General features: G+C 45.3%; 1 protein-coding gene across 1 annotated transcript; it reads right to left on the bottom strand.

Moving 5' to 3' along the window:
• Nucleotides 1-1,372: 1,372 nt before the first annotated feature.
• LOC124252025 (sterile alpha motif domain-containing protein 1) lies at nucleotides 1,373-24,699 on the bottom strand. Its single transcript, XM_046685104.1, has 2 exons — nucleotides 24,592-24,699; nucleotides 1,373-3,241 (listed from the first exon to the last, which is right to left on the bottom strand). The coding sequence occupies exon 2, from the start codon at nucleotides 2,963-2,965 to the stop codon at nucleotides 2,168-2,170; it is 798 nt and encodes a 265-aa protein (XP_046541060.1). The 5' UTR covers nucleotides 2,966-3,241; nucleotides 24,592-24,699; the 3' UTR covers nucleotides 1,373-2,167.
• Nucleotides 24,700-25,682: the final 983 nt, after the last annotated feature.

Genomic DNA, 25,682 nt, shown 5'->3' with positions numbered 1-25,682 from the left:
TCCTTCAAATAATTAAAATAGACCCACCAGGTGAGTCAGCAATTCCGCTTCTGAGTAGTTATCCAAAGAAATGAAAAATGCTAACTCAAAAAGATATATGTACCTCGATATTCTCTGCACCATTATTTACAATAGCCAAGATATGGAAACCACCGAAGTATCTACCAATAAATAAATGGGTATAAATGAACGCTTGGGTTCATCGGCGGATGAATGGATCAACAAAATGTGGTACACACACAGAACAGAAAATTATTCAGCTTTAAAAAGACATGAAATTCTGACACATGCTACAACATGGGTGAACCTTGAGGACATCATGCTAAGTGAAACAAGGCAGTTGGATTTTGAGGTTAACCCAGCCCTGCATCCTTGCAATAAATCCCACCTGGTCATGGTGTGTAGTTCTTTCAGGTTGTTGCTGGATTAGGGACTAGTATTAGTTGAGGTTCTTTGGATCCATACTCACAAAGGAAAGAAGCCTGTAGTTTTTCCTGTGATATTTCTGTCTGATTTTGGTATCAGGATAACACTGACTTCCCAAAAGAGCTTGAAGTGTTGTGTTGATTCTGTTTTGGGGGACAAAAACTGTATGATTCCACTGATAGGAGGTACCTAGAGTAGTCAGATTCATAGAGACATCAGGACACTGGTTGTCAGGGCCTGGTCGTCAAGGGCAAGTGGGCTGTTGTTTAACACAGAGAGTAGCAGTTTTGCAGGATGAAGAGTTCTGGAGATTGGTTTCACAATGTCAGTGTACTTCACACTACTGAACTATACACTTAAATAGGGATAAGATGTAACTTTTTTTCCCTGCTTTTTTCTCCCCAAATCCCCCCAGTTCATAGTTGTCTATTTTTTAGTTGTGAGTCCTTCTCGTTGTAGCATGTGGGACACCACCTCAGCATGGCTTGCTGAGCGGTGCCATGTCCACGCCCAGGATCTGAACCAGTGAAACCCTGGGCCACCAAAGTGGAGTGCATGAACTTAACCACTCGGCCACGGGGCCGGCCCTAGATGTAACTTTTATGCAATAAATATAGAAGGTGATCAAAAGGTACACACTTCATGTTATAAAATAAAAAAGTCAAGGAGATATAATGTACAGCATGGTGACAATAGTTGACAATACTGAATTGTATATTTAAAAGCTGCTCAGAGAGTAGACCTTAAGAGTTCTCAGCACAAGAAAAGAAATTTATATCTCTGTGTGGTGATGGATGTTAACTAGATTTATTGTGGTACATCTGAAACAAATATAATGTTGCTTGTCAATTATATCTGAAAAAAAAAATGAAGTATTGATTCATGCTACATCATGGCATTCCCTGAAAAAATTATACCATGAATGAATTCAAACACAAAGACCACATATTATACAATTTCATTTATATGAAAGTCAACAAATACGGAAATTTATAGACACAAAACAGAGTAGTGGCTGTCTACGGCTGTTGCTTGGAGGAGGATGGTGGGAAGATAGAGTAGTGAAAGGTCAAGGGTAGAGGGATTTCTTTTTAATGGATGGAAATATTCTGAAATTGACTGCGGTTACGATTGCACAGTATCTGTCAATATACTGAAGACTAGTGAGTTATACACATTAAAGCGTTCCATTGTATGTGTATTGTTTCTCAAAAAAAAAAAGTTCAGGTAAGTGGATAAATGCATTGAGTTTTGCAATTAAAAAAGAGTTTTACATCCCAAACTCTTACTCATATGAATATTTTCCAGCACATCCCACATTTACATACCCTTTTCTTGTTTTTTAGTTATAACAGTCCAAATAGAAATTGAATTACTTTAGGGATATTATAGCCTTTTACATTTCAAAGTTCTTTCAGGATACACTCAAAAAACGATCTAAAGTAAATTTCCCTCCAGGGTAAAACGTACACCTGAGACTTGAATGAACACACCTCACACCTTGTGGTAGACTGAGAAGAGACCCTGCGCCCAGCTAGGGCTGCGGGTTCCAACTTCCCACCGGGGCTGAGGGCTTGGGAGGCCACAGGATTCCTTAAAGTCTGACAGGAGAGGGTGGGGAAGCGCTGGGTGGAAGATCAAAGTTTAGAGTGGAGTCAGACTATTACATATGGGGAGGTGATTTTAAGTGTGTTTGCAAAGAACGGTCACAGTTCCCCGAGTGGCCTCGTAGCAACGCTTTTCAGTGGGAAAATCCCGAGAGATGACCACTTCCAGCTCTGGGTTGGCTCAGAGACTTTATCTCCATCCCCCTGTCACTCAGGACAGAGGGGCAGGTGGGTGGGGCGACGCCCCACAACCACTCCCGACTTCCTGTCGCTCTGTCCACCGGTCGCCTGCCTTTAAAGGCCCCACGTTGCTCTGCAGAGGACTCTGTCGTGCCGTAACCTGTACCGAGTCGTAGGGAGGACACCGGGGAACCCAGGAGCCCTAGAAATGGTGAGAGTTCAGCCCCGGGATGAGGACGCGGGAGGAGGGGCTGGTGGGAAGCGGCGGGGCGGGCCCGGCCTCCCGCGGTCCCCGCCGGGGGTCTGCGGCCCCGAGTCCGCGGTGGCGCCGCTCGGCCCTCAGGCCCCTCCGGCCGCAGCGTGGGGGCGGGGCCGGCAGCCGGGCCGCGGGCGTCCTGTGGTCCCTGCGCGCGGCGACTTGGGCCGGAGCGTCTCTGGGCCGCTGTGCGCCCGCAGCCCCGCGTGTCCCAGACGGTGCGGGGCCCGCGGGAGGGTCCGCAGGACGGTCGGGCCTCGGGCTCCGGGGTCCGTGCGCGGAGGGGCTGCGGTGTGGGGGTCCCCAGGGCCTCCTTTCTCCTCGGAGGGGACCCGTTTCCTCCCGAGTTTTCTGAATGTTTGGGGAGCAGGGTCTCCAATCCGCGACCCTGTCCCCCCAGCTCTTCCAGGACCGACAATAAATCCCTAAATTTCCAGATCCCTCCTCGTTCGTTCCCGAACGCCAACTTCCTGTAGCCGATTCGCAGCATCGTCATCAACCACAAACAGACCCGATATTTTAGTTGTTTATCACTTTTCCGTAGTCAGTGGGCGGCTCTTCTAAGAGGGTTTATTCCTCGTTCGTGGATGTTTTTCTTGAGAGAAAGTAGCGCATCCCCCTGGAGGCGCGTGGTGCGAGCTCCTCCCGCCTCTCCTCCAGGCTGCGTCCTGGGCGGGGACGCGCAGCTGGCAGTCCTTTGCTGCAGGTTTCTCTTGAGAAACTTCTCCGGGCGATCTGTCCTGTCAGTGCTGCCCCTCCCTGGGGTTGTCACCTGTAAAATATGTATTCACTTTATTTTAGTTGCAGTTTTTCTATGAATAAAATTTATTTAATAAATATAGCTTGACAGACAATATAAAATATCTCCAAAGAGGAAAGAAAGAGGTGAGTTTCAGAAACAATAAAACATTACAGGTTTACATTGCTTGATTTAAAAATTGTTTTTCTTTTTTTCCGCCCCGAGCATGTTACTAATATTCCGAGGTCTGTTCTCTTATTTTGGGTGAGTTCAAATGGATTTCAAGGGCCTAGACCTGAAGTGCTCAAGTGTGATTAACAGTTTATAAAACAATTTCTTGTCAAGGAAATAATTAACACCTCCCCCCCACCCCCTGTAGGAATGCGGTACATTCCTGTGGGGTTTCTTGTTGAGCCAGCAAAATGCAGTAAAATTTTCTTCCCTCATTTCCACATAAACATTGGTTTCAGTGTTTTAGCTGAATTGCTCAAACACTGGATTTGTGTCATTTGAGGTGTCATTCGTGGTCCAAGAAAACTCCAGTGGGGGCAGAGGCCTGAGGGCAGTGAGTCTAAGCTAAGGCCCCCTTGGGCCTGCAGAGGGAAGGCCTTGAAGGCCCAGTTGTCCTTCCTGGGGAGCCTCCCCTGCAGGTGTGCTACTGCTCACACCCCCATGGAAGGAGCCTTTATCCTGAGAGGAGCTGCAGAGCCCTGGAAAGCTGGGGGTGCTCCCTGCTCTGCTGCCTGGTGGCGGCATGCACTGTGGGCTGCTGCTTGCTGGGGAGCTGGGCTGTGAGCTGTGCTGCCCAGTGTTGCATTGTTGACCCACCAAGCCACAGTTCCAGGTTCAGCTGAACAGGGTTGGCAGTTTCAAGAATTCACAGTCATTTCAGGGCAGGATTTTGGGATTGGGATCTCCTTATTTTATTTTTTAATCTTTTTCTCCTCCCCTGCCCCTCCTCCCCCCCTCCCCCTCCCCTCCTCCCTCTCCCCTTCCTCTTCTCCTCCTCCTCCCCCTCCCCGTTCCCATCCTCCCCCTCCCCGTTCCCATCCTCCTCCTTCTCCTCCCCAGAACCCCCCAACACAGAGTTGTCTATTTTAGTTATGAGTGCCTCTGGTTGTGCTATGTGGGACACTGCCCCAGCGTGGCTTGAGATTCGTGCCACATCTGCCCCCAGGATCCAAAATGGCGAAACCCCAGGCCAGCAAAGTAGAGTGGTGAACTTAACCACTCGTCCATGGGGCTAGCCCCTGGGGTCTCCTCAAAGTGGTCCTGTTGATGCGGGGTCGGTGAGCCGAGGAGTCGAAAGAAAGATTTCTTAGACTCTCAAGATTTGGCAGTAGTGCTCTTTTATTTAGAGAATAGTATAGAATAGCATGGGGACAGGACCCATGGGCAGTCAGAGCTTCTGCTGCTGCTTCTGCTGCCCCGGCTGGCATGGGGACAGGACCCATGGGCAGGCAGAGCTCCTGCTGCTGCCCCGAGTTGAGGGTTAGGGCTAAATTTAAGGCATGGGTATGTGAGTCATCTCTTTACAAGACAAAGGAAAAAAAGTTAAAATGGTACCAGTGCCGGTAGGGTCCGGCCATTAGGCAGTCCCACAACTTTTAGATAAGAATCAAACCGGATTGAGTAAATGGCAGAAGTCACCGCTCAAATATTATCTTCAACTAAAGACAAAGGAGGATTTTGGGGTGGGGGGGTCAGTTACATGAGGTTGCCAGACAGTAAACACCTTAAGTTCTTGCCTTCCCCATTAAGAGTTTCCAGAGATAAGGCCATCCCCCCTTCCTCCTGGCGCAGAGAGGGAGGCATGGAGATTTCCTTCACAAATGCAACTGTCTCTGATCAAAGGGCAAGCAAATTCCACTCCTCGGAGCCTGCTTCTTATCTGTAGTTTTAAAAGTAACCAGCCTAATTATCCTCATCACTGTTCCAGTGTCTTTGATGGGATTTATCTGTGTGTTAGAGTGAAGCTGTGACAGAGGCGGAGTTGGCCTGACATACCCCAGGGATGGGGTGGCACAGGGGGACTAAGCCCTGTGCAAGAGGAGGGCCATGGTCACCCCTGAAAGAACAGTCAGTTTAAAAAAGAAAAAGAAGAGAGGGGGAAGGGCAGCCAGTAGATAGAGGGTGAGTCCCTAGTTCTGATAGCAGAGGGCTCACCTGGATCCTTTAGTACCCCTGCTGCTGCCTCTACTGTGACAAAGATCCTGACCTTCAGGGCTACGGGGGACAATACCAACGGCACTTTCGTGACACAGCAAACGGATTTGTTCAATCCTGACTTGAGTCCAGGGACCTTAAACTCAGTGAAGCATCCAGTTGTCATCGGGGAGGCTCCTAAAACTTATGGCACTGTTTTGAGGCTCTTGGTAAGAAAAAAATATTTAAATACCAGGGTAGAGAGGATGTCGTTTCCCGCAAAGTATATCCAGTGACCAAGAAAACAAAACTTGGAAGGAGAAGAGGGAGGGAAGAAAAGAGAAAAATACTGAAAGAAAGGTCCACACTTTGAACCAATTGGAAATCCAAAATATACTAAAAGAATTTACACAACAAAACAGATCAAGGTACACTCCCTGGCTTTTGGGCCTCTACAACATAGTTCTGAATTACTTTTGCTCTCTGATGTAATGCACTAGTTCAGAAACCTTCAAGCAGTTAGTCAATACTAGGTGTCAATTTACATTTACACCTGGGATCCCACTAAATTTAAGGAAGGTGCCCCTGATGATCTTAGGGGTGTTAATGAATATAATATTGAGGACAAATAGGACAAGTATTTAATCTTTAGCCATCAGAACTATGGTCTTGCCTAAATTCTCCATGGTCATAACACCCGTTGTCCTAAAATATCCCATAGTGACCTGAGAAGCTCTGATCCAATGAGCAAGAGTTTAAAATTCAGTGTAGTCTTTGCCACTTACACAGTGGCTTGACAAATTGGGACCCCAGGGACCTTACCCCCAAATCAAGTAGTTAATATGACCCAATGTAAATTATACAGGTCCTTGAAGGATTGAAAACTGTACAAAATCTAGTTAGCGAAGGGTTGGTTTTTCCCAGTGTTTAACAGCCCAATTTTTCCTGTTATTAAACCTGGAAAGAATGATTGACACCTGAAAGTGGTTTACCTCAATCTTGCAGATATGTTTGCACCACAGAGACCTCTATATGCAGTCTGCAACATTATGGAAATTACTGACAACAACCAATCAGCAACTGATAAATATCCTGCTCTCACAGGTTTGGCTAAGTCTGTTCCGTCCAGTCCTGTGTCCACAGCCTCTCAGCTGCACTTGGCCTTCCCTCTGAAGGGACATGATGCCCCTTTACTGGGTTCTCCTCGTGGATCTTCCACAGCTGTGCCCTCCCACAGTCATTGCAGGCGGGGTCTGAACTGCATCCTAGTGTCTCCAAGAACACAGGGACGATGTTACATTACTGACATCTCTGAGGACATACAGGACATGTAAATATTGAAAAAAAGGAGCTCATAAAAAGTGGATGGACATTGCCACACATAATGTGAGGCCCTGACAACTTTTTTTAATTTCTGGAAATTATTTGATAATCCGTGACCTGCTCCTTCTCTGACACCATGAAGAAATAGCTATTGTTCCTCTCAGCACCCACATCTGCTAGGTTCTCTTGATGTTTTGGAGGCAGTATATTCCTTGTTTACCAATTTTACTTGAGCCTCTTTGTGCTGTAACTTGCTAATTTGCCACCTGAGTGGGCACTCCTACCACAAATGTCTGGAGACTCTCTTCAAATTGTCATACAGCAAACAGTCCTGTTAGTGCCATGAGAGGTAGAGCCATTAAAGAGGCCCCAGTGACCTTCTGTCACTCCTCCTGGGGTGCCCATGGTGGCCTTAAGTTGCCCATAGGCTTCTGATGCAAGAACCAGCCCTAGGCCCCACACTGTATGCCATTAGACCTGCAATGACCTTTACTTACAAGGCTCTCCTGACAGTAGATGGCCCTGAGCATGAGACCCTCTATCCAGCAGTCGATATTGCCTTGGAACTTGGAAACAGCACCCCAAGAGCTCAGCATGACTACTGAGACCTCCTCGAGATAGGATGGAGCCAAACTTGGGCCCTCTGAGATATCCTCTGTGCAAAACTGTGCCCTCAGTCCCTTGGCAGGTACCTTGGTGTTGGAAAAGATCACCTCCCCCTTTGACCCCCAGGCTCCCTGGGGAGCTCCTTAGGACTCCCTGAGAGAAAAGCAATGAGAGTTCATGGACTTTAAGGACAACAGCACCTCATTCGTAGATGATGGAGCTCAGGCAGAGTTGGTTTTCATTTCCTAATTGTTATACCTCTGATGAAGGACTGGACACAGAGATCATCACACTGACCATACATCAAGCAGTCATCTTAGCACTGAGCAACAACTGGCTCCAGCTGCAGACGTTACAGACCATGGCTGACTCCCTGAGGAGCTCCTTTGTGGTAAAAGAACTCCGGGGATCTCTTGCCTCACAGTTACCTACAATAGAAGTCACAGTAACACTTGTCTCTACACTCACGAAGGCCACACACAAAGCCTCACCAGGACACTCCTTATCCATGTGGGAGTTGCAGACACTACTGATAGTAACGAAGGCACTCATATCACTTCTCAGAATATACAGTGCTGGGCTCTTAACAAGACATTCAATGGAAGTTTCTTCTCTCTTCCAAATCTCAGGCTGCAGGCCTCAGAGAGCACCATTATGGCCTTTCAAAAAATGTTCAAACTAATGGAACAAAAGATGGTCTGTTTCTGTCATCAGTCAATGATCAGGGGTGAATGTTAATATGCCTGTCTTTATCTTTTTTTTCCTAGTTGACTTTTCTTTTTATTAGGGTCAGTTTTAGGTTTACAGGAAACTTGATCAGAAAGTACAGAGATTTCCCACATAACCCTCTACCTCCATTCAGTTTGCCCTATGTTTTATATCTTGTATCACTGTCATACAGTTGTCACACTTGTTAAACTAATTTGATGCATGAAAGTTCATAGCTTTCATTAGTGTTGACTGTGTTATACAATCCCTGGGCTTTGGCTAATATAAAATGACGTCTGCATCATTTCTGTGTCATATGGAACACTTGCACTGTCCTAAACATCTCCTGTGCTCCACCATTCATTCATCCCTCCCTTCCACCCCTAGATCCCTGGAAACCAATGATCTTCCAGTGTCTTATACTTTTATCTTTTCCAGAATGTCACATGCTTGGAATCACACAGTGTGTAGCCTTGTCATATTGGCTTCTTTCATTAGCAATACGATTTTAAAGTTTCTCCATGTCTTTTTTGCTTGATAACTTCATTTCTATTCATCACTGAAGGATATTTTATCCTATGGAAGTACCAGTGATTGTTTATCCATTCGGTTACTGAAATTACCTTGATTACATCTAGGTCTTGAAAATTAGACAGCTCCTAAAAACATTCACATGTAGGGATTTTTGTGAACATCAGTTTTCAACTCATTTGGGTAAGTTTGAAGAACATGATCGCTGTATCATATGCTAAAAGTAGGCTTTGTTTTTAGAAACTGCCTTTCTTCAAAAGTAGGCATCCCATTCTCCATTCCTACCAGCAACGAGTGAAGGTTCCTGTTGCTCTCCATTTCATCACTGTTCAGTGTTGAAAGTGTTTTTAATTTCAGCCATTGTAATAAGTGTCTGGTGATATCTCATTCTTCTTTTATTTGCAATTTCCTAGTGAGGTTTGATTTTGAGCATGTTTTTATGTGCTTATTTATCATCTATGTGTCTTTGGTGAAGTGTGTGTTCAGATCTTTTGCCCATTTTAACTTGGTTGTTTGTATTCTTTTTTGTCGAGTTTTAGGAGTTCTTTAGATGTTTGGGTACCAGTCCTTTATCAGATAAGTAATTTCCAAAGATTATCTGTAGTCTGTGCCTTGTATTTTCATTCATGTAACACTGTGTTTCACTGATCAAATGATTTTCATTTTACGGAAGTCAATCTAATTCTTTTCTATCTTGGATCTTGCTTTGTGTGTTGTATCTAAAAATTAATCACCAAACCCAAGGTCATCTAGATTTTCTCCTGTGTTATCTTTTAGGAGTGTTATGATTTTACATTTATACTAAGATCTATGATTCATTTTCTTTCTTTTTTTGTGTTAGGAAGATTGTCCCTGAGTTAACATCTGTGCCAGTCTTCCTCTAATTGTTTATGTGGGACACCACCACAGCATGGCTTAGTGAGTGATGCACAGGTCCAGATCCAGGATCTGAACCCACGAATCCTGGGCCACCAAAGTGGACCATGTGAATTTAACCACTATGCCACTGGGCAAGCCCGATTCATTTTCAACTAATTTTTGACAAAAGTGTAAAGTCTGTGTCTAGATTCTTTTTTTTTTTTTGGCATGTGGGTGGCCAGTTTTTCTGGCATTATTTGTTGAAAAGGCTATGTTTTCCCATCGAATTGCCTTTGGTCCTTTGTGTGGATCTGTAGAGAATAAGATTTTGTATATTAACATTTTACCTTTTAACCTTCCTCTACTCTCTTCTTAGTTCAAGGGGTTTTCTTTGTTATTGGGGATTCTCTGAGATTTTCTCCATAGACAATCTTGTGCCACAAGGACAGTTTTATTTCCTGCTTCCCAATCTATGTACATTTTATTTCCTTTTTGTGTCTAGTTGCATTAACTAATTATTCCAGTACAAGGTTGACTAGGAGTGATGTGAAGGAACATCCTTGCCTTCCTCCTGATGTTAGTAAAAAGCATCTAGTTCTTTCAGTGCAGTTCACTAGTAGTGAACAAGAGCCCAGCTGATGTAGAGGGAGGTGTGGGCAGAGGGGAAGCATTCTCCAGTCCAGTGATTGGGTCTCAATCTGTTAGTGAGCCTGTGTCCCTGGGCTTGACCTTCTGTGATGTAATAAGAAAGATGTTTGATCTTTGTCCTCAGTTCTTAACAAAAACCTCTTGAAGCCCTTGGAATTTCTTGAGTGATAAGGGTGATAGCTGGCTTCAGGATGGGGGTTGGACACAAGAAACACTAAGCCTTGATTAGAGGCTTAGAACTACTCCCAGCCCCTGTGTGAAGGAGAGGGGCTAGAGACTGAGTTAATCACCAATGGCTGATGATTTAATAAATTGTGCCTATGTAGCAAAACCTCCATCAAATCCCTTAAAGACAGAATTCAGAGATTTTCTGGGTTGGTGAACACATGCAGGTGCTGGGAGGGTGGAGTGTCCAGAGAGGATGTGGAATCTCTGCAGCCCCCTCCACCTCCACTCCCCTCACCCATACCATGGCTCTACTTTGCCCTATGTATCAAAAGGCCTTTTCTTGAGTTGTATCCTTTATAGTAAACCAATCATAGTAATTAAAGCACTTTGCTGAGGTCTCAGAATTGTCCAGTAAATTACCAAACGTAATGAAGTGTTGAGAGAATCAATGAATTTGTAGACAGCTGAGTGGAAATGTTGGCAGCCTGGGCACCCCATCTGTGGTTGGCATCTAAAGAAGGGGCAGTTTGTGGGACTGAGCTCTTACCCCATGGAGTCTGATGTGAACTCTGGGTGGTTAGTGTTAGGATTGAACTGAACTGTTGGACACCTCTTTGGTGATGTAGAGTTGGAGAACTGGCATTGGAAAACCCACCAAATATTTGATGTCAGGAGGGGAAAAATCCCATCATCTTCACAATTGCTCCACCTTTGAGAAGAGAAAAATCTAGAAGAGGCTCAAGTTGGCTATGTCCCTCCCCCAAGGTCAGTTTGGCTCTTGGAAAATCCCAGTCAGTTATGCTCTTGTTAAATAGATTTTCAACAAATAATTGGGCATGCCACATTAAGAATAGACTATTTTGGGTATACTTTTAAATGGCTACTTTTTTGTGTCTCTCTCTGTCTAGTTGTGGAGACAGTGGTTTACCCTGTGACCTCAATTCTCTGATGGAAGAGTTGTCAATTTCAAGTTTCTTGGGTGTTTGCTTCTGAGGACTGGAACCTAGGTTTAAGCTCCTTACATGACAGACCAGAGACCTGAAGTCTCTGACTCTTTTTTTCTCCATTTTATTGAGAAAAAACTGACACATATGACTGTATAAATTTAAGCTGTACCACATAATGGTTTGATTTACACATATGGTGAAATGCCTTCCACAGTAGGTCAGCTAACATCCATCTTCTCGGATAGATACAATAAAAGAAAGAAGAAAAGAATAATGTTCTTGTGATGAGCACCCTTAGGATTTACTCTCTTAACAGGTTTCCTGTGTATCTACAGCAGTGTTAGCTGTAGTTGTCATGTTGTACATTACATCCCTAGTACTTTTTATATAACTAGAAGTTTGTAGCTTTTGATTACGTTCCCCTAATTGCCTCCCCTCACCTCTGGTAAACAAAATCTGATTTCTTTTTCTATGAGTTTGTTGGGGTTTTTTTTAGATTCCATATATAAGTGGGATCATAATGTATTTGTCTTTCTCTGTCTGACTTATTTCACTAGCATAATGGCTTCGAGTTTCATCCATGTTTTCACAAATTGTAGGATTTCCTTGTTTTTTATGGTTGAATCATACTCCATGATCTATATAAATATACCACAACTTCTGTATCCATTCATCCATTGATGGATGCATATCTTCTCTATGGTAGGTAGGGGCCTCAGTGAGTGAGGATGTCAACACTGATCATCATTGTTTTCCCACCATTTACTACATGGATGTAAACACTGGACAGCAATACCAAAAGTCCTGCATTCTTGAGATTAACAGTAAAGATTCTGCATAAAGATAAAGGCATAGACAGAGTGCATCTTCATTTTAGCTGTGGTTAAACCTTTCACTGCATGTGCTATTTGATCACAATCCAGATACATGGGTAACTGGAACTCGAGACTGCCATTGCGTTGGGCCATGGGTATTGGTGGTATTTACGTTTCTGTTTAACATCAGTTGAAAGGATTTGAAATTGCCTTTTGATTCAGCATATCATTTTGCTGCTATTCAGACTGAGTGACACAATTTGTACCCCATGAAACCTCTGAGTTTCTCCCACTTTGAGGAAGGGTTCTGGTCATCTGCATAGTTGTAGCCCATCATGGGTTTTCCTCTAAGAAGAATGATAGCTGTGCAAGTTCAATGTGACTTCCTGGTTAAAACACTAAAAAGCTATGAATGTTTAGAGGGTAATGATCCAAGCAATAACTGAGGTGAGCTGTAGACAGACACACAGTATCATTTTGAGTAATATCCCATATGCTGGCAAAGGAGGTAAATTTGACATCCTCAAACTGGGAAATTTCCAATGCCCCCCCCCCTCCTTTTTTTTGCTGAGGAAGATTGGCCCTGAGCTAACATCTGTTGCCAGTCTTCCTCTTTTTGCTTGAGGAAGACTGTCGCTGAGCTAACATCTGTGCCAATCTTCCTCTATTTTATGTAGGGTGCCACCAAAGGGTGGCTTATTGAGCTGCGTTAGTTCCATGCCTGGGATCCAAACCCAAGAATCAGGCTGCCTGAAGTGTAGCACATAAACTTAACCACTACGCCAGCAGGCCAGCCCTCCAATGCCTTTTTATAAGAGGAGTAGCTGGGAGGTTTTTGTTTCCATGGTGCACAAAGACTCCAAATCCCATTTTTACTGTTTTCAGGGATAATTTCCATATGTTTACATTTCCAGGAGATGTTATGGAAGACGGGGTAAAAAGTGACAGCTTTGGGGCTGGCCCCGTGGCCAAGTGGTTAAGTTCATGTGCTCCACTTCGATGGCCCAGGGTTTCACTGGTTCGGATCCTGGGTGTGGACAGGGCACCACTCCTCAAGCCATGGTGAGGTGGCATCCCACATAGCACAAGCAGAAGGACCTACAACTAGATTATACAACTATGTACTGGGGGACTTTGGGGAGAAGACGAAGAAGAAGAAAACAAAGAAGAGGACTGACAACAGATGTCAGCTCAGGTGCCAATCTTTAAAAAACAAACAAACAAACAAACAAAATGACAGCTTTTGTTTTACTAAACAAGGGAAATCCAAACGTGTTCCTTTTTTCAGTGCTATTTATGTTTTCCTAGGAGTGTAGAGATTATGTGATGTGATGATTATTAGTATCTCATTTGATCCCCTGCGCCCATCCTTCCTCTCATGATGCAAAGAAACAAAGTTAAGCAAAAGGTCTTACCCAAATTCACAGAACTCCTAATAGAGGAATCTCTTAGTTTTGAAGGCATAATGGGCAATGTCAAAAATTTCAAACTCACAAGAACACTACAAGGTTTATATAATCGTGCACTCTTACAAATGTGTCATCAAAGTTTCCAAACAGGACCCATAAGGGGACATGGTGTTCCACTTATAAAACATTCTAGAAAAGGCAAAGGCATAGAAACCTAAGAGATGAGTTCTTAAGGGTGGGAGGGTTCAGTACAAATGTGCACCATGAGAGTGTTCCTTTGGGGTGATGGAGTGTTCTCCATCCTGATGGTGGTGTAACTATACATTTGTGAAAACTCACAACTGCTCTTAAAATAGTGTCTATACTAAAATCAATTAATAGAAAACAACACAAATGTGTTCACATGGTAGGAGAATGTTAAACTCTCCTTAACTTTGCTACGTGTGCAACACTTCCTTCCACCACCTTGGGTTCCTTCTTACCAAGAACTGGCAGGACTGGGGAAGAAGGACATAGGCCACTATAGACTTTTCCTGGTACGCAGTCTGAAGTTAGAAAGCTCCCTCTAGGGCTACACCTGCCCTCGTGTCATTCACTTAACTGGTGAGAAAGTGATAGGGCTCCCGGCATCCATCTTTGAGTGACACCAGGTTTCTCAGTTTGTATCCTGGGAATGTGGTGGTCTGAAACATAAAGGTGCATCTGACACATCTCCATGTAGGATCTGCCTGGGCGCATCCTCATCTAACCCTTGGGCATCAACATCACGTCTTCCCAGAGCAGCTCTTGAGGCTATTTCCAGCTCTTGAGTTCCCCATTTCAAGCCTACTCTGTGCCTCCTTGCTGGGAAACATGTTTAAATGCAACACCTGTCCACTCTGGAAGTTTTCTCTGTTGTGTTGATCTTAGAATCAAAAGAGCCAGTTATTTTACCATTAAAATGAGTTTATGTGGGAATAGCAGAGGAAGTACAACTAAGGACATGCAAACTGTGATGAACCATAGGCAGATAGAAAGAACACAACAGACAAATTTGCTCTTATAGAGGACAGGAGGAGGCTGGGAGGGGCTGTTTGGAACAGAAGTCCATGGAAGGAGAATGAGAGATCAGGGTGATGACAGTGGTTGAATGTGGTGGTTTCTCATTGGCTGGGCTGTTGCTCTGTAAGGAGAAAATCTTCTTTCCTCTTACTGTGGTCTGTAATGTAAGCTTCCTGTTAGAAAATGGGACACTTCTTCCTGTTTGGGTCTGCAAGTTATGGTGAGTAGTAGTTCATAAGATCTCTCCCTTTAGGGCTTCTTGACTCCATTTTAAATGAGATTTCCTGAGTTTGTTTTCATATTTGCAACCCCAGATGACTGTGAGGTGAGGCAATGGCAGAATCCAGAACCCATGTCATGAGACACAGGCCCCTCAAACACAATACTCACCTCTGTCACATAAACTTCAGCTCTGCACCAACAAGCACAGTTCCACAATAGTCTCGATACCACCAATAACGTCAAAGAGATGCTCTGCCTTGTCCGAGCTCTGGGAGTCCCTCAGGCACCTGGCTGTACCTAAATCACTCTCCCTGAGATCTTTGGAACATTCCACCCTGTGGTTTCAGTGGCTCACGTGCTGACCATGCCTGGCTCCCTCACCTCAGAACCCGCCTCCAGAGTGAGTTTGGAGCCCACTCACCAAGGCTGGTGCTTATTTTTTCTGGATCAGGACTCACCCTGCAAAGTTCCAGCCCCAAGGTCTGTGGGAAACGGCGATCTCAGCCAGACTCTCTGCAGTCAGGGGACCCCTTGCTTCACATGGCTCCCAGAATGCAATGGGCACCCCTCCAAAGGAAATGGCAGAAATGGCAGTGGATTTCCACATCTCCTGAAGTGCGTAAGTACAGGAGGTTGTGCCCCTCTCTCCTTTGCTGGAGGCCATGCCTACTGTTTCTTTGAGGGAAGAGGCAGAAATGAGCTAAGCCATGTCCCAGTGTGCTCTTGCAACAACTTCCAGTGTTTTCGTGGGTCCCCATGGTGATGTCTCTGAGTCTAAGGTCCCCAGGCCTCCACCTTCTTGTCAGTGAATGTTTCAGGGCAGGACAGTGATCAAAGCCTCAATGAGGGTGGCATGTAGGGCAGACCTGTGTGTGGTTTGCACACAGGGGAGACCTCATGGGGTGATGGATCCCAGACCGTGGAGACCACAGCAGAGGACACAGCAGCTGGGTGAGGATGCACAGACCTTTGCTGTCCACAGTGAGCTTCCACTGGGAAAGCAAAGTGAGGAAGGGGCACGTGGTGAGGGGCGTGTTCTTTTCAACAAATAATGCCAGAAAAACTAGCCATCCACCTGCAAAAAGAGAATCTAGTCACATTGAAAAACTGAGACTTTACATTTTTCACAAAATTTAATTCAAAATGAATCACAGATCTTAGTATAAAATGTAAAACTATAACACTCCTAAAAGATAAAAAACAAGAAAACCTAGGTGCCCTTGAGTTTGGTGATTAATTTCTAGATACACCACCAAAAGCAAGATCCGAGGTAGAAAAAGATAAGTTTGCCTTCATTAAAATGAAAATCTTCCACTTCGTGAAACACAGTGTTGAAAATAAAAACGGAAGCCACAAACTGGCAGAAAATCTTTGAAAATCACCTAACAAACGACTGGTACCCAAAACAAAAAGACAGACAACTCGGTTAAAACTGGGCAAAAGATTTGAACACTCACTTCATCAATGACATACAAATGCTAAATAAGCACATGAAAACACGCTCAAAATCATATGGAACTATGAAAGTGAAAATAAAAGAAGAATGAAATATCACCAGATACTTGTCACAATGGCTGAAATTAAAAACACTGAGAACACCAAAGGCTGGTGTAGGTGGAGAGCAAGAGCAACCCTCATTCGTTGCAGGAGGGAATGGAGAATGGTACGCCTGCTTTGAGAGAGGCAGTTTCTTAAAACTAACTCTACACTTAGCATACAATGCAGCAATCATGTTGTTGGAATTCACCCAAATGAGCTGAAACCTGATGATCACAAAATCCCTACACGTGAATGTTTATAGGAGCTTTATGCACAACGGTCAAGACCTAGATGTAACCAAGATAAGTTCAATAGAGAATGGATAAACAATCACTGGTTTCAGTGATGAGTAGAAAGGAGGTTACCAAGTGAAAAAGACATAGAGAAACTTTAAAATCATATTGCTACGTTAAAGAAGCCAGTATGACAAGGCTACACACTGTGTGATTACAAACATATGACATTCTGGAAAAAATGGAAGTATAAGACACTGAAAGATCATTGGTTGCCAGGGGCGTGCGGGGTGGAAGGGAGGGAAGAATGAATAGGGGAGCACAGGAGATTTTTAGGACAGTGCAAGTGTTCCATATGATGCAGAAATGATGAAGACATGTCATCTGACATTAGCCAAAGCCCAGAGATTGTACAACACAGAGTCAACACTAATATAAACTATGAACTTTCATGCATCAAATTGGCTCATCAAATGTAACAAATATACCTCAGCAATACAAGATATAAAATATAGGGCAAACTGTGTGGAGGCAGAGGGATTATGGGGGAAATCTCTGTACTTCCCTATCAAGTTTTCTGCAAATGTGAAACTGCTCTTAAAAAAAAGTAAAGTTGGGCCAGCTCCGGCTGAGTGGTTAAGTTTGCACGCTTCACTTCGGCGGCCCCGGGTTTCGCCGGTTTCGATCCTGGGCACGGACATGGCACCGCTCATTAGGCCACATCGAGGCGGTGTCCCACGTGCCGCAACTAGAGGGACCCACAACTAGAATATACAACTATGTACTTGGGGGATTTGGGGACAAAAAGCAGAAAAAAAAAAATGAAGATTGGCAACAGGTGTTAGCTCAGGTGCCAATCTTTAATTAAAAAAAGTAAAGTCTACTAGGAAAAAAAGATAAAGACAGACACACTAATATTCACCCCTGTTGACTGACTGATGACAGAAACAGACCATCTTTCATTCAATTAATTTGACCTTATTTCAACAAGCCATAATGCTGCTCTCTGAGGCCATCTGAGGCCAGGGTCTTGTACTTCCATTTTTTCCATCCTGAGACTTGGAAGAGAAGAGGAACTTCCATTGAACGCCCTGTTAAGAGCCCAGCACTGTATATTCTGAGAAGTGAAATGAGTGCCTTCATTACTATCAGTAGTGTCTGCAGCTCCCACGTGGAAGAATGTCCTGGAAAGGCTTTGTATGTGGCCTTTGTATGTGTAGAGACAAGTGTTACTTTGATTTCTATTGAAGGTAACTGTGAGGCAAGAGACCCCCAGAGTTCTTTTACCACAAAGGGGCAACTCTCAGGGAACTGTCCATAGTCTGTGATGTCTGCAGCTGGAACCCATTGTTGGTCGGTGCTAAGATGACTGCTTGATGTATGGTCAGTTATGATGACCCATGGGTCCAGTCCTTCATCAGAGATGTCCCAAGTAAGACATGAGAAGCAGCAACTCTGCCTGAGCTCCATCATGTACACATGTGGTGATGTCATCCCTAAAGCCTATGAACTCCCATTGCTTTTCTCTCAGGGAATCATAAAGATGTCCCCAGGGACCCTGGGGGTCTGGGAAAGGGGTGACCTACTTCAACACCATGGCACCTGGCAGGAAACTGAGGATAGGGTAGCCCACCCTATCCTGCAGGTAGGCTATCCCAGAGGGTCCAGGTTTGGCTCCGTCATGTCTCCAGGGGTTCTTATTAACCATGTTGAGCTCTTGGAGTGCTGTTCCCAGGTCCCAAGTTTAAATGGACTGCTTGATAGATGGTCCCATGTGCAGAGCCATCTACTGTCAGGAAAGCCTAATAAGTAGAGGTCATTGCAGCTCTAATGGCATATAGTGTGGGGCCTGGGGCAGGTTCTTGCATCAGAAGCCTATGGACAACTTAAGGCAACCACAGGTACCCCAGGAGACATGACAGAAGGTCACTGAGGCCTCCATAGTGAAGGAGCCTCAGAGGATACTAACAGGATTATTTGCTGTAAGACAGTATGAAGAGAGTCTCCAGCTTTCTGTACTGGGGATGCCCACTCAAGGCGGCAAATTTGTAAGTATCAGCACAAATGTGGTCAAGTAAAACTTGTAAACAAGGAACATATTGCCTCCCAAACATTAAGAGAACCTAGTAGATGTTTTGAGTGCTGAGAGGAACAATAGCTATTTCTTCATGGTCTCAGAGAAAGAGTGGGTCTCAGATTAGGAAATGATTTCCAGAAATTTAACAAAGTTTTCAGGGCCTCACATCACATGTGTGGCAATGTCTCATCCAATTCTGTGAGCTCCTTTTTCCAATATTTGTATGTCCTGAATGTCCTCAGAGGAGATGTCATTAATGTAATGTCATACCTGTGTTCTTGGAGAAACCAGGATGCAGTTCAGACCCTGCCTACAGTGACTGTGGGAGGGCACAGCTGTGGAAGATCCACGAGGATAACCCAGTAAAGGGGCATCATGTTCCTTCAGAGGGAAGGCCAAATGCAGCTGCGACGCTGTGGACACAGGACTGGACGGAACAGACTCAGCCAAACCTGTGAGAGCAGGGTATTTATCAACTGCTGATTGGCTGTGGTCAGTAATTTCCAGACTGTGGGGACTGGGTACAGGGGTCTGTGTGGAGCAACCACAGCCTCAAGTTGAGGTGAACCACTCTGAGGTGTTAGTCATTCTTTCCAGGTTTCATAACAGGAAAAAATGGGCTGTTAAAAGAAGCACTGGGAAACAATAGCCAACACATGGAAGCAACCTAAGTGCCCATCAACAGACGAATGGATAAAGAAGATGTGGTACATATAGTCAATGGAATACTACTCAGCTGCAAAACAGAACAAAATCATTCCATTTGCAATAACATGGATGGCCCTTGAGGGAATTATGTTAAGTGAAATAAGCCAGCGAGAGAAGGAGAATCTGTGTATGACTCCACTCATATGAGGAATTTAAAAATGTGGACTAAGAACAGTTTAGTGGATACCAGGGGAAAGGTGGGGTGGGGGGTTGGGCACAAAGGGTGAAGTGGTGCACCTACAACACGAATGACAAACATTAACGTACAACTGAAATTTCACAAGATTGTAACCTATCATTAACGCAATAAAAAAAAAAGAAAATCAACGCTACTTTCACATATAAAGCTGGTAAAAGATCTATTAACGTAATAAAGCTAACTTTCATATAAAAAAAAAGAAAGAAAAGAAGCACTGGGAATAATCGACCCTTCACTAACTAGGGTTTCTGTACAGTTCTCAATCCTTCAAGGCCCTGGGTTATGTACATGGGCCATACTAACTACTTTCTCTGTCAGGTAAGGTCACTGGAGTTCCAATTTGTCAAGCCAATTTTTAAGTGGCAAAGACTTGATTTAATTTTTTTTTTTAATTTTTCTTTTTTCTCTCCAAAGCCCCCTGGTACATAGTTGTGTGTATTTAGTTGTGGGTCCTTCTAGTTGTGGCATGTGGAACGCCACCTCATCATGGGTTGACGAGAGGTGCCATGTCCAGGATTCGAAACCCTGGGCCTCGGAAGCGGAGCGCATGAACCTAACCTCTCGGCCACGGGGCCAGCCCCGACTTCATTTAATTTTAATTCTTGCTCATTGGATCAGAGCTTCCCAGCTCACTACGAGATATCTTACTACAAATGGGTGTGATGATGATGGAGAATTTAGGCAAAACCATAGTTCTGATGGCTAAAGATGAAATATTTGTGCTATTGGTTCCCTTTGTTATATTCAGTAACACCCCTAAGATCATCAAGTACACCTCCCTCAAATTTAGTGGGATCCTAGGAATAACAGTAATATGACACCTAGCGTTGATTAACTGCTTGAAGGTTTCTGGATTAGTGCATTACATCAGAGAGCAAAATTAATTCAGAACTATGTTGTAGAGGCCCAAAAGCCAAGCAGTGTACCTCTATCTGTTTTGCTGTGTAAATTCCTTTAGTATATTTTGGATTTCCAATTGGGTCAAATTGTGGACCTTTGTTTGAGTATTTTATCTATGTTTCCTTCCTCCTGATCTTTCCTGTTTTCTCTTCTTCCTAATGGGATACACTTCAGGAGACGGAGTGCCTCTCTACCCTGGTATTTACAATTTTTTTCTACACAAGAGCCTCAAAACAGTGGTATCAGGGTGAGGAGCCTGCTATGTGAGAAGTGGTTGCTTTATAGGGTTTAAACCCTGGGCTTAAGTCAAGTTTGAACTAACATCTTGTGCTAGAGGGGTGCCAGGGGTGTTGTCCCCTCTAAACCAGAAGGTCAAGGTCTTTGTGGGAGTAGAGGCAGGGGCAGCAGCAGAGGTACTGAAGGGGCCTGGGGAGCCCTCTGCTATTAGGAGTGTGAACTCACCCTGCCATCTACTGTCTCCCTTTCCTCCTCTCTTCTCCTTTTATAAATGACTGCTCTTTTAGCATGCACAGGGTATAGTCCCTGTCTACCCCCACCCCTGGGGTATATCAGGTCACACAGGTCCTGTCACAGCTTCACTCTAACACACAGATAAATCCTGACAAAGACACTGACCCAGGACTCATTTAAGGAGGCCCCAATAACATACTCCTGCTCCCAAATGCCTATAAATTCTTTTTTTTTTTAAAACATGGTCACCTGAGTTAACAACTGTTGCAAATCTTCTTCTTTTTTTTCTGCTTTATCTCCCCAAATCTACCCCCGCACACAGTTGTATATCTTAGATGCAGGTCCTTCTAGTTGTGGCATGTGGGACGCCACCTCAATGTGGCCTGACGAGCGATGCCCTGTCCGCGCCCAGAATCCGAACCAGTGAAACCCTGGGCCACCGCAGCGGAGCGCACAAAGTTAACCACTTGGCCACAAGGCCAGCCCCTATAAATTCTTGAAACTGTTAACTTTGTTCAGCTCAACCTAGAACTGAGGTTGGTGGGTCAACAATGCAAGATGGGGCAGCACAGCTCACAGCCCAGCTCCCCAGTGGGCAGCAGCCCACAGCGCATGCCACCACCAGGCAGCAGAGCAGGGGAGCAAGTCAGAGCAAGAGAAGACAGACCCACGGGTGGGGTCATGTCTGGACATGCGGCTCAGGGCGCCAACTGTCATGGTCACCTGCAGAGGGGTGTTTCCCTTGTTGAGACTCAGACCCGTGTGGCACAGACACACATACACACACAGAGGGTAGGAAAAGGCTTAGGACTCACATAATAGAGGTCTGAGGGGAGGGCAGGGCCGGCCTCTCAAGCAGCTCTGACAGGGCTCAGAAAGCAAGGAATGGAGCCTGGCCTGGGGCTTCACTGGGCCTGGGGGTGGGGCCAGGGCAAGAGCTCTGCACACAGGCAGGGGCTGGGGTGGTGGGAATGTCCTGCCTGCTCTAGAGGAGAGAGCACCCAGGCTTCCTCCTCAGCTTGTCCAGGTGGGGGCACAAGGGGAAGAGGGTGGGTGAGGCTTAAGCTGTGAGCAGTCACCCAAAATGTGGAGTCTGACTGCTCCTTACAAGGACAGATGTGGGTAGGAAAATATGCACTTGCGATTACTTGTTTTTATATAAAGAAACACTAACAGCAGGCTCAGAACATAATCAAAACTGCATTTGGCAGTGGCTGGAGTAACAGTGTTGGAGGGGACCAGGATATGTTGGCAGTGAGTCTGCTTAGGTTAGACTTTGCTGTCTTACAGATTCATTTCAAATAAACAGAGAAATTTATATTCCTTAATTTTAACTCTTATACATAGGACACCATTCTAAGATTTCATTTCTGTAAAGACTAACATTTACAAAAGTGTGAACGATACAAAATAAAATTTTCAAATCTCTAACTAAAAGAACATGTGGTATCCTAGTTTGTCCTTCCTCTATCTTACACTGCGGGTATTTTCAAGCGTAAGTGGCATATTACAACGCCATCATGTTCTGAGTTTGAATATTTAAGTGAATTGGATTCTGAAAGATTTACATAAGCTTTCAGAAGTTCTCCTCACATCACTTAATATAGAATTTCAACTGCTTTAACCTTTTAAATATCTACGTTCTCTAGAAACATGCACATAGAAAAACTGACAAAGATGAAAAAAACTTTCTTGCATTCCTCACATCCCATTGTCAATCAACTTACAGTCTCAGGGTCCAAGTGCTAAGGGAAACTAGACCCAAAGGGCTGCACTAGTCCATCGATAAAGGAATCCAAAGGAAAGAAACACAAATACTGGAATCATCTCAAATGAGCAGCTTGCTTCCCACAGGACAGAAGGAAAGCCACGGTCAGAAGGTTCCGTGTACCTGACTCTCCTGGTGGAGACAGAGCCCTGGAGGGGGTCAGTCCCTGGAGAAGGAGGGGAGGGCACCTGAGCAGCCACAGGAAGGAACTCTGGGAGCCCCACACACCCTCCTCTCCCCAGGGAACAGTGCACATGCTCCCTCTCTCAGGCTCCTTTCTCACAGTGAGGAAACTCAGCTGCATTCAGTTTAAGGTTCTGACCGAAATGGACCCCAGATTAATGGGCCCTAATCCAGGACACAGAGCTCCTGACTCTCACAGACTTTCTCAGTGTAAACAAATTACTCTGAGTGCACCCACACTGTGGAGGCAAAACTCCAATTATGTCTAGAAACAGGCCAAAGGAATCCACAGTGACAACCTCAGAAAGGGCATCACTCCCCACCCCATGAGCACGTGCACCCCCAGCTTTCCAGGGCTCTGCAGCTCCTCTCAGGATAAAGGCTCCTTCCATGGGGGTGTGAGCAGTAGGACACCTGCAGGGAGAGGCTCCCCAGGAAGGACAACTGGGCCTTCAAGGCCTTCCCTCTGCAGGCCCAAGGGCCTTAGCTTAGATTCACTGCCCTCAGGCCTCTGCCCCCACTGGAGTTTTTTGGGGCCACCATGGATATTTTAAATACACAAACCCAGTGTCTGAACCATCCAGCTAAAGCATTCAAACTACCTTCTATGTGGAAATGAGAGAAGAAAATTGTATGGCAATTTACTGGCTTAACAAAAAACTCCACAAAAATGTATTGAATTCTGGGAAAAAAATGATGTTAATATGGTATTATTTACATGACAGCAAATTTTTCTTACAAGCTATTGATCATACTTGAACCCTTTAGGTCTGCTAGTCTAAGCCCTAGAAATCTGTTTGAACTCACCCAAGATAAATAAATAGACCTCAGAATCTTACTCCCCACGATGGGAGGAAAAAAGTGAAAGAAGAATTTAGTACATGCAATGTAGAACTGCTACTTCTTTTTCCTGAAATTCACCTCTTTCTTCCCTCTTTGGAAATATTTTATATTGTGTTTCAAGTCATATTGATTAAATAAATTTTTTTCATTGAAAAACTGACACCAAAATAAAGTGAATAAATCTTTTAAAGGTGACTAACCCAGGTAGGGACAGTGCTGACTGGACAGATCATCCAGGAAAGTTTCTCAAGAGGAACCTGCACCCAGAGGACTTCCCACAGGATGTCTGTGCCCAGGAAGATCCTGGGGGAGACGCACGAGGATTTCATACAACGTTCTTCAAGGTGGTTATAGGCTGGGTTTTCTCTCATGTAAAATATCCGCACGCACCAAATAAATCTTTTTTAAAAAGTCATCCATTGACGGTGAGAGAACGTTAAATTAAAATAATGAACGTTTCAGATCCAACAAGGAGGACAAACAGTCGATTATGATGCTGTGAATCAGAGGCAGGAAGCTGGCCTTTGGGAATTCGGGGAGAAGTTGGGAATTTAGGGATTTACTGGCAGCCCCAGGAAGACCTAGGCTGCGGGGAGAGTCGAGGATTTGAGATTCTGCTCCCCAAATACATGGAAAATTCAGAAGAAAACGGGTGTCCCCTGGGGAGAAAGGAGGCCCTGGGGACCCACAGACCGCAGCCCCTCCGAGCACGGACCCCGGAGCCCGAGGCCCGACTGTCCTGCGGACCCTCCCGCGGGCCCCCCCCGCGGGTCCCGCACCGTCTGGGACCCGCGGGGCTGCGGGCGCGCAGGGACCACAGACGCTCCGGCTCCAAGTGGCCGCGCGCAGGGACCACAGGACGCCCGGCGCCCGGCTGCCGGCCCCGCCCCCACGCTGTGGCAGAAGGGGCCTGAGGGCCGAGCGGCGCCACCGCGCACTCAGGGCCGCAGACCCAGGAGGGGACCGCGGGAGGCCGGACCCGCCCCGCCGCTTCCCACCAGCCCCTCCTCCCGCGTCCTACCCCCGGGGCCGCACACTCACCATTTCTAGGGCTCCTGGGTCCCCAGGTGTCATCCCTACGACTCCCGCAGTCCCTGCAAGTCACAACTCAACAAAAGCACCTGGAGCGTTTAACGGCGGGGAGACGCAGTTCCCTGCGCGGCTGGAGCAGGAGCAACTTCCGGGGGGTTGGCGCTTTGCCCCACCCACCTGCCCCGGCGCCGCCTCTGATTGGACAGTTCGCAAGACTCACCCCCTTGTGTCTGAGTGACAGCCCCTGAGTCTAGGTGTCTGAGCAGAACGCCAGCCAGAACTCGTCCTCTGCAGTGATATTTGCATTGAAAGGTAGTGCTGGCAGGGGACTCAGGGGACTGTGATCCTTCTTTACAAACACACAACGGGAGGTCACCTCACCATATGCAATAATTAGTGTCTTCATTTTGATCTTTGTTGACAACTGGAGTCTGACATAGTTTTGCCACACAGGTCCACAGACACAGATATTGTGACCAGGGAACTAGGCAAAGAAAAGGGTACAGAGGATCTGATAAAAATTAACATTGTCTGTTAAGTGTTTGCAGATGGAAAGGTTCAGGAAGAGCCTAACCACTGAAGGTTTCCACAAGCAAGCTGGCTGAAGCCAGTTCTAGCAGCTTCAAACCGTTCCTAAGTGAACTGAAGTGAACCGTCCCTACTATAATCTTATTAACATTTTAAATTCTCCTCCTCTGGGAGGGACCAAGCAGCCATTTCTAGATCATGTGATATATGTAGGTAGAAGCATGTGGCATCTACCCATAAGCCTTAAAGGAACATGACTGTTAGGCAACAAAACCTGATCTCCTGCTTCGTCCTTAACTGAATATTCATGAACTGTACTTTGATCTCACAATAAAAGGACCCCCAAACCCTTGTTTGAGGAGACACTTATTTGGGAGAAATCCGTGGTATTCTCCATTGCTTGTGCAAGTAATAGTTTCTTCACTACTTCTGCCTTTGTTGTGCTTTTTGGCTCTGCTCTCACCAGGAGGTGAGCCCATTGTGTTAAGTTACAATATCAGGGATGCATTAGGTGGGCATCCTTCCAACACTTCAGATTCCGAATAAGATCACTGAGAGTAAAAACAAGCCAT

Source organism: Equus quagga, chromosome 14, assembly GCF_021613505.1.
Source record: "Equus quagga isolate Etosha38 chromosome 14, UCLA_HA_Equagga_1.0, whole genome shotgun sequence".
NCBI classification, from domain to species: Eukaryota; Metazoa; Chordata; class Mammalia; order Perissodactyla; family Equidae; genus Equus; species Equus quagga.
Note: the sequence above shows the minus strand (reverse complement) of the source record. Positions and strands in the feature narration are given on the sequence as shown.